The sequence below is a fragment of the Protopterus annectens genome, chromosome 3.part1 (genome assembly GCF_019279795.1).
Source record: "Protopterus annectens isolate FY-2018-M chromosome 3.part1, PAN1.0, whole genome shotgun sequence".
NCBI classification, from domain to species: domain Eukaryota; kingdom Metazoa; phylum Chordata; order Ceratodontiformes; family Protopteridae; genus Protopterus; species Protopterus annectens.
The window spans coordinates 1,074,874,980-1,074,885,186 of NC_056732.1; the positions used below are offsets into that span (position 1 = coordinate 1,074,874,980).

At 37.9% G+C, this 10,207-nt stretch overlaps 1 protein-coding gene across 1 annotated transcript in view; it reads right to left on the minus strand.

The window, feature by feature from the left end:
• Positions 1–8,566, minus strand: part of LOC122798356 (cryptochrome DASH-like) — an 807,604-nt gene extending 799,038 nt beyond the window's left edge. Inside the window, exon 1 of the mRNA XM_044067208.1 lies at positions 8,169–8,566. Coding sequence (XP_043923143.1) covers positions 8,169–8,231 — 63 coding nt within the window. The 5' untranslated portion in view covers positions 8,232–8,566. The remainder of the gene's footprint in view (positions 1–8,168) is intronic.
• Between the last annotated feature and the right edge of the window lie 1,641 nt (positions 8,567–10,207).

Consider the following 10,207-nt stretch of genomic DNA (forward strand, 5'->3'; position numbering starts at 1 on the left):
CGATTTCAAATTAAGTGCAAACAGGAAATTCAGCAAACAGCTTTTGGTTGTGCTCTAAATACAGCTACTAATACAGAAATCAAGTTTAACAAGCCAGAAAATGCTCAAGCTAGGCAGCTATGCAGAAAAACTTAGCAAATAAACAGAGAAAAATACTTAAAATCTCAAAAGTGGCTCCCTTCTTCTCTCAGCGTTTTTCCTCTTGGAGGGTGCTTCACCAACAGCCAACAAGCCTGAAAAGACGCTCAAACCACGAGGCAACTAGGTTTTAAGAGAGGAAGATGAAGGAGTTATGGAAATGACCCCTAGTGGCCAATAAAACTACAGTTTCAAGTCAGTAACCACCTCCACGGGGCAGGGAAGCTGCTCAATGTTAGTCACTGCCACTGATGAACACAGAGACCCTCCTCAGCCCAAGCAAAATGGCCTCACAGAAACTTTCAAACAGTTCAGGAACAGCAAGCCTGTAACTGAACTTTTTAACTCTCAGAAAAGTGGGAAAAAGCAAGATTTTTTTTTTTGTTTTGTTTTTACAGAGATAGCAGAGGTTCACAAGTAATATCAAGTTATAACAGTGCAGTAAATGACCCCACACAAGAGTGCTAGGTCAAGGACAGAAAATATGCAAGTTTTAAGAAAAAAACGATTTAAAATTAAGTGCAAACAGGAAATTCAGCAAACAGCTTTTGGTTGTGCTCTAAATACAGCTACTAATACAGAAATCAAGTTTAACAAGCCAGAAAATGCTCAAGCTAGGCAGCTATGCAGAAAAACTTAGCAAATAAACACAGAAAAAATACTTAAAATCTCAAAAGTGGCTCCCTTCTTCTCTCAGCGTTTTTTCCTCTTGAAGGGTGCTTCACCAACAGCCAACAAGCCTGAAAAGATGCTCAAACCACGAGGCAACTAGGTTTTAAGAGAGGAAGATGAAGGAGTTATGGAAATGAACCCTAGTGGCCAATAAAACTACAGTTTCAAGTCAGTAACCACCTCCACGGGGGGCAGTGAAGCTGCGCAATGTTAGTCAGTGCCACTGATGAACACAGAGAGCCTCCTGCAGCCCAAGCAAAATGGCCTCACAGAAACTTTCAAACAGTTCAGGAACAGCAAGCCTGTAACTGAACTTTTAACTCTCAGAAAAGTGGGAAAAAGCAAGATTTTTTTTTTGTTTTGTTTTTACAGAGATAGCAGAGGTTCACAAGTAATATCAAGTTATAACAGTGCAGTAAATGACCCCACACAAGAGTGCTAGGTCAAGGACAGAAAATATGCAAGTTTTAAGAAAAACGATTTAAAATTAAGTGCAAACAGGAAATTCAGCAAACAGCTTTTGGTTGTGCTCTAAATACAGCTACTAATACAGAAATCAAGTTTAACAAGCCAGAAAATGCTCAAGCTAGGCAGCTATGCAGAAAAACTTAGCAAATAAACAGAGAAAAATACTTAAAATCTCAAAAGTGGCTCCCTTCTTCTCTCAGCTTTTTCCTCTTGAGGGTGCTTCACCAACAGCCAGCAAGCCTGAAAAGACGCTCAAACCACGAGGCAACTAGGTTTTAAGAGAGGAAGATGAAGGAGTTATGGAAATGACCCCTAGTGGCCAATAAAACTACAGTTTCAAGTCAGTAACCACCTCCACGGGGCAGGGAAGCTGCTCAATGTTAGTCACTGCCACTGATGAACACAGAGACCCTCCCTCAGCCCAAGCAAAATGGCCTCACAGAAACTTTCAAACAGTTCAGGAACAGCAAGCCTGTAACTGAACTTTTTAACTCTCAGAAAAGTGGGAAAAAGCAAGATTTTTTTTTGTTTTGTTTTTACAGAGATAGCAGAGGTTCACAAGTAATATCAAGTTATAATAGTGCAGTAAATGACCCCACACAAGAGTGCTAGGTCAAGGACAGAAAATATGCAAGTTTTAAGAAAAACGATTTAAAATTAAGTGCAAACAGGAAATTCAGCAAACAGCTTTTGGTTGTGCTCTAAATACAGCTACTAATACAGAAATCAAGTTTAACAAGCCAGAAAATGCTCAAGCTAGGCAGCTATGCAGAAAAACTTAGCAAATAAACAGAGAAAAAATACTTAAAATCTCAAAAGTGGCTCCCTTCTTCTCTCAGCGTTTTTTCCTCTTGGAGGGTGCTTCACCAACAGCCAACAAGCCTGAAAAGACCTGAAAACACTCAGGTTTAATGATTACAGTTATGGTGACTTCACACAACTCAGTGTGTTTGTATGGATAAATGTTCAACTGAGAGACCCATGAACAAGAATGTTAAAAAAAGATACGTTCCAGAAATATCTCCTCCACAGCTGTGGTTACAGTATGTCTTTGTAGACATCTATGGCTCCTTTCACAAAATGCCTTTTACAATAATTAAAGAGAAATTTAAAGTATTACTCCCTCATTGAAACAAATGCCACTTTATTCTTTCAGTGACTGTTTCTCAGCAATTTGCTAGGCAAATGTGGCAAAGTACAGTACAGGATATAGTAATGAGAGCTCTGGTTTCACATTGCACTACTAAACATGCAAAAAAATATCTGCAGCCTTCCTCTGGGGAAAATAAATCACACATCTAGTGCTTAAAAAAACTATTTTTTGTTTGTTTGTTTGAGGAATTTCTCCAATAAAAGAAGCCCTACGTCCAATTAACAAACAATGCTTTTTAATCCCAGATGAGTAATGACAAAACAGTCCTCTGTTGAATTTTCTACATCAACACTAGACCTCTATTCCATTCACAAATAAATAAGTACATTTCTCAGAAACAGCAGTGTCTATCTGCTACAGTGTTCTCGGCAAGTATACTACTGTTAGAAATTCTCTTCCAATTTAACTTTTCTAAGTACCTTCTTCGTATGTGAAATTCCCATTATCTACACAAGCATCCTTTCATCCTCTAAAATGCAGCTTGTTATGCAGTGAAGGGCTTTCAACGTAAATAAAATATATTGACAGATAACTAAATCCTAGTCCATGTGCATTGGATATTTGTACATATGTTAATATGCAAACACCTTAAACTCAGTTCATTTGAATGAGTTTAACAAAATGCAGGAAATTAAATATTCACTTACTTAACATATTCAGTTATTTTCAGTATTTTTCATTCCACTAACATGTCTATATTTGAGCCTAAGGCAATGCTGTTTCAAGTTCATCATTTGACGTTATAGGTTTCCAAAAAAGCTTGCATAACTTTTGAATTACTCTACCATTTATCAATAAATAAATGTACTTTCTGAATGCTTTATACATTCAAGTGTATGTTCAGCATTGTTTTTCTTTGCTACTTGTATATTTCATTTTAATATCTTATGCATCTCCTTTCTTAAAACCAGTATAGACACTATTTATTTTAATGGATGGTCTTAATCTGTTCTGCAGTTTTCTGGAGCTTTTATCCATGGGTCTCCACTGAAAACAAGCCATTACATGTTCAGTGATAACACCAATACTATAGATTGTGTAACTGTGACAATAAGGACAACCCTGGAACATATAACAATTGTTGGAGTGTACATACTGCCAAAGTCAAGTACAGATGACCTAGAGGAATTCATACATTTCTTACATGAAGCACAGGAGGGAAGAATAATATTAGATACGGACTTAAATTTACCAGAAACAGACTAGAATAATATTGATTCAACAACGTTAGTAAAGAAATTATTCACAGAGTAGATTCAGGAACAACAAATGCTTGAGATTGTAAAAAAAACTACCAGGGGACGGAATATACTAGAACTAGATATTGTTTGTGTTCCCAAAGAAGTTACTGTAACTTCAAGTCAAGTTTTACCACCATTGATGTGCAGTGATCATGGGGTCATAAAGGTTAATTTGTTGCTAGATAATTCTGCCAAACTGAAATCTAAACCAAATGTACAGAAAGTTAATTACAGATTAGGGGAAGCAAAACAGTTACTATATAAAACTAATTGGAGTGAGGTGTTCAGTGGAAAAACTGCAGATGGAATGTGGAAAGTTTTGAAAGATAAATTGTTTGAGTGTAAAAAGACAAAAAAAATGTTTAACATCAGGAGCTAGGCACGCATCATCAGGGGGGTATATTTCCATAAGAACAAGATACCTGATTAAGGTGAGAGACAAAAAATATAAGAAATGGAAGAGAGGTCGAACTACAACTTTGAAAACTGAAATAAATGAGCTGGACAAACAGATTAAGCATAGTGTTAGACAAGATCAAGAAAAAATTGAACAAAAAATATATATAAAGATATTTAGCATGATAGGAAACCTTTTTATAGATACATAAGATGTGGAAGGAGTAAAGATACACAACTTGATAAACTGTGTGCAGATTCTAAAATTTATTCCCAGACACAACAGATTATAGATATATTTACAAAATATTATGCAAAACAGTTTGCCTCCACAAAAGGGTGGTAAATTGCCCTAGTGACATCCAGATAACCTCAGATACTGGAATCAAAATAGATTATATTGAAAAAGAACTGTGCAAACTAGATCCAAACAAAACGCAGGGAGAAGATGGAATAAGTAACAATGACCTGAGAACACTTAAGCAAGAACTTACACTGCCATTACATCTATGATTCACTAGGTCATATAAATATGGGGAGATTCCTCAAGACTGGAGACATGCACTTATTAAACATGTCATTAAGGGAAAGAGGAGTAGGACAAACCCAGAAGCATATAGACCCTTAAGTCTACTTTCATGTTGTGGAAGAAGGTAATACTGGATAAGTTATTTTCAGAACTGGATAGGTTGGGACTTGAAACCATATATCAGCATGCATATGTTGAGAATAGATCTATTACCACCTGTAACATGATGTTCTATAACAATATAATTACAGCTACGAATGCAAATTGTGCTGTGATGTGATTTACATAGATTTAACTTCAGCATTTGACAGGGTCATGAAAAAAACACTGATCAATAAATTACTACAACTAGGTATTGATGTACTGTCGATAAGATGGATAGCTGCATGGCTTACAAATAGGACATGGCAAGTATTACACACCAACTGGACAGGTGAAATCCTTGGTTACAGTCAAGGTGTCCCACAGGGCTCTGTACTAGGCCCTTACTTGTTTAGATTGTATCTTCCAGACCTTACTTTTTCATCTGAGGTGTTCTACAGTCTATATGCTGACGACCTGAAATTGGGTAAACTGATTACAAGTGTTGCAGATAAGGCATGTCTGCAAAATAATTTGACTAAACTGATCATTTGGGCACAGGAGAATAATATGTTGATAAATACATCAAAAACTAAGCATATGAGATTTGGGATACATAAACTGAAAGGTGAATATTTAATACAGCACTTAGTGATTGAAACTGTAGACTCATTTAAGGATCTGGGTATATGGGTAGATTCAGCTATGAGTTTTTCTAATCATATCAACCAATTGGCTAATGATAGTTATAGAACTATAGGTTGTATAAAAAGATTTATAAAATCTAGGAAATCAAACATAAAGTCATTGTTTGTTAGTTACATTAGACCCAAACTTGAGTATGGAATAACAATATGGAAACCCTATAGGAAAACAAGCATGAATAAACTGGAAAGAGTACAGCGGAAATATACTAAGGGCATCCATGGATGTGAAAATCTAAGTTATTATGAAAGACTAAAATATCTGAACTTGTACAGTGTCTCTTACAGATATTTAAGAGGAGATCTTATTCAGGTATATAGGGCATTTAGGGACAACTACCTCTGGGAATGTTTGGGGTTATCAAAAAGTACTACAGAATCGTCAGATAACCTATGTAGAAGATTCTATAGGAATGAGAAGTGTACTAATTGGTTCTCTGACAGAGTAGCTGATGCTTGGAACAGACTACCAAATTACATTAAAGCAAGTACTAGTTTAGATATTTTTAAGAACAGTCTGGACATTTATTATGGGAACAAGTGTTTTGGCATATTGGCAAGCTAGAAGGGCATTAATGCCCGTGCTTGAAACATTTGTATGCATATATGTATGTATTAATCCAGCCAGACTGAAATAATTATAGACTATATTAGTTCATTCAGTGGCAGGATTGTTCTGTCTGTAATAATAACCCCCAAAGAACGTAGTGCTGTTAAGGTGCTGTCTGTTTGGTATTTCCCTATATTAACATATGCCTGTATGCCATTCACAAACAACCATGCTGATTCACTCAACAACAACACCTGCCCGATACAGTATTCCAAGGGAGTAGTACAGTTAGCTATGAGGCGACAACTCTAACTGCTGTACCACCACGGACATTACTAACATATCTAAATACGACTGTAAATTCTTTTTTAAAAGACCTGTTGCTCCTACTACTATTTGGAACTATATATATATACACACATACACACATACATGCACACACATATGGGTAGTTTAGAGTAGACAATCAGCAAGCATGTTTCTGGGAAGTGTAGGAAACTGAAATACTTAGAAAAAAAAACATGCAGGCACAGGGGAAAGCATGCAAACTGCAAACAAACAGTAACCACAGGCTAGGCTTGAATACCAAATCCTTAAAATGTCAGTCACCAAAGTACTTAGAGAAACCCCCCCATACAGGTAACTGGGTGGGGATACAAACTATACGCAGATAGTGACACTTTAGGCTTGAGCACCAAACTCTTGAGGCAAATGCCTTAACCACTGAGCCACTTTACTGTCCCAGATGTAAATGCTGGAACTGTGTTTAACACTAAGATATGTTTATGACCTGACAGTTCTTATGGTATGCTCTCACACCAGTACACAGGCCTGATATAGAAACTGTTCTGCTTCAAACACTGGAGGCAGGTGGAAAAAATGGAAAGTCAAATGCATTCTTTGATGACTCAAAAAATGTAGTGCATCAGCTTTTACCTCCCAATAGTCCAGATTATGGGGGGGGGGGGGGGGGTCATCCCCAATTTGTTCTAAAACTTTTGTTCCATCCCTCTTGAAACTGTACATTATTTTGAGCCATTCAAAATTAACAGTACCAACATTTTGAAATGATAATTTGAGGTCTTTGCCAGAATTGTTATCCTTTATTCATATTACCATAACTCGGGAGATTGACGTTGAAGAGAGAGACCCATGCCACGCAGTTATTGCTTAACAATGAACGCATACCTGGCGTCATACCTCTCAAACCCTTAGTGCAAGAAATCTGAGCAAAGCCCGACCAACCGGGGGGTGGGGGGGCAATAGCCCAAAATAGGGTCATATTTTAAACGGGATATGTTTTAAAATATATTTTCTAAAGGATTTAAAGATGTGTGTCATTGTTTAGTGGCTTTAATCCTCAAATCATCCCACTGATATGCCACAAAACCAGAAATTTTATGAGGAACAGTCGAACAGACCAAAAGGGCGAGACAAAACTCTCGACATTCTATGAAAATCTCGACAGTTGAGAGGTATGGCGTCAGACAACGCCACTTAACTGAGGTATGTCAAAGGTTATGTGCTGAAGCAAGAAAGGTTATTAGAATGTATGCCCATACCACTCAAGTGTACTGGTCTTACTTCATATTCCTCGAAGTTGCACATTGAAGGGGTCTGGCACACAAACTGCGTTAGGAGTTTTTTAATCGGTATCTACAGTAACTGGAAGTGAATCATGTTAATTAATTAAATTATCTTTTTTATACGTAAAGACAGAAAGCCAGCATATTTTAATCATCCTATGACCATTCCAGATGAAGTTGTTAGTAAGCAGTTAATAATGTGTTGCACATTATGAGGGTTTGTGTTCCTCATTTTAGTGATGGAAGGTTGAGAGCTATGTATGCCGCTGGTGCAATCCACCATCCCGTCTATTCCATTTTTGGTTAAACTGTACAGCCAGAATGCTTTGCTGCTTAACCCACACACACATAAGTCTGACTTGGCTAGAAACACCTGAAACGTAACAGTGGCAAAAATCTATGTTTGCAACGACGACCGCCTCTAAGTGTCATATCTCAAAACAGTCACATAACTGATTAGGCAACGTTGTACCTTGACCTTGCAGACCGCTGCCACGCCGGGAGCAGTTACCTAACATTACTTCCTGTGATACGAAATTGGTAAACTAAGTAAATCTGAACCCACTCTGCCTCCACCACCAGCTTTAGTAAATTACAGCTTGTGTTTGTACACAACAGGAACGTCATAGTTTTGTTTCCTTAACAAATACCTCGTTATCATGCAGGCGGAGGTCATTTCTCAACAGACAGATGACAGTGCGGATTCCCGACATAGTGCAATGCTGAACATTTACTGGCTCATAGAAGTACAAACAAATCACTGTAGAAATGCACAAGCCGCTATTAATTCATCACGAAGCTGGACAACACATGGGACAGAGAGCTGCAGAGTATGACAGTCCGTCTCCAAATAAAGGAGCGCTTACTGGTTGTTGCATAATGTGCCTATCTTTGTGTTTTGTAACGACTTACGGAAGTGTGCTCTCTGTTTTGGAGTTATATTACTCCCTAATATAACCTGAAGCGTTTTTGTAATTATATAGCAGAGGCGATTATTTTACTGACATCTACACTAACACGCATGATAATGATGGAAGATGTTAGTGACAAAAAGTAATTTCCTGTCTGACTTCACTACGAATGTTCTTGTTTACCACAGAATCGCTGCTATAGCGAGGCTAATAATTACTTTGGAGTTTCGATTTAGCGCTGCATACCTCTCAAGTGTACCTCGTTATGAGGAACGTGTCTCATTTGGGGTCTTAAAAAGTTCACGTTCCTCAAGGTTCCACATTGAAACTCTGTCACACATTCATTGTTAGGATTTTTTAAGTGAAATCCATTGTAAATAGAAATTAATCATAGTGGTTCATTAAAACATCTTCTTTATAAGTGAAACCGGCATATTTTAACCATTCTATGACCTTCCTAGTTGAAGTTGTTAGTAAGCCATTAGCATGTGTTCCACATTATGAGGCCTAGTGTTCCTCATTTTGGCGATAAAAGGCTGAGAGCTACGAGTAGAGGACGGTGTGAAATTCGCTTTTTTCTCTGCGTGCTATTATGTTACTGTACTTAACTCGCACCACGGTGAACAATTCTATCATTCTTAAAAAAAAGTTACTCCTATCACTTGGAATTACCCAGAATTACTTAACGGGGCAAATGAGGAAGCGGAAGTAGGTTACTAGGTCCTTCCGTATTATTAGAATTCTCGAAAAAACTAGTAGGTAGGTGTGTTTGGACTCTACCGGATAAGCGGAATAACGGCAGGAAACCCCCGCAACACACGGATGGATTAATGCAGGCTAAATTAATGTTAACAAAATAGTAACTAAAGACAGTAACCCTAACACGTGTATTCACTCACTTCCTAATTAAACAACGTCATAGGTGTAGGGAGCAGAGATAGAGCTTACGCAGACACTCGGATATAAACAGAAACACGGATATAGGTTCATCTTTTGACAACAAAATGGTAGTAGATGGCTAGGAGGAGGAATACTTTCATAGGTTCATAGGTTTATACTAGGCTATCTGCCCTAAGGCATTTATAAGCCTAGCCCAAATTATTGTGGCTTACGCCACCTTATATATGAAAAAATACACAGAGTTGATTCCTGGGGTAAACCTACGATACTGAATAGAGCTGGAGTTTCTTTCCTGACAGCATATGACAGATTTTTTGTCCTTATTTATTTTTGGTGAGGAACATCATTGGTCTGATAAGTGAAAGAGTACAGGGGAACAATGACCTCACTAGATCTGATGTGAATCCTCATGATCAGGTGGCAATGTGTAGAAGGTCTTTTTAACCACTTTAGAGAGTGTGAGAAAAAAAAGAAGAGGTCACACTGAGTGTCTGAGTCCCCAACCCCCCCTCTGTCTCTTCTGATTACTTAGTGGCCATATGGTAGGTTTACATTTAAGCTGGTAAGTTTTTCTACAATACCCGAAAGTGGGTATTGTGTGCTTCAAGGTCAAGGCGACAAAGCTAAACTGGGTCGGGTCCAAAATGTCTGCAACCCTTTATGGGGCGGTAATTACCAGGGTCCGTGAGGCTTTACCTTTGTGGAGTGGGGACCACAGTTGCGTCACGCCACTCGGGCACGTATCCTGTGGTAAGAGCTGAGATTACAGCTGCCTTTTATGTCTGGTTTAATTCCTCATATCTCCTTTAGGGGGAGGGGGTGTGAAGTTTGTTTATGGATTTTGTTCTATCATGTAATAGCTTTCTCCTCTTATTGTA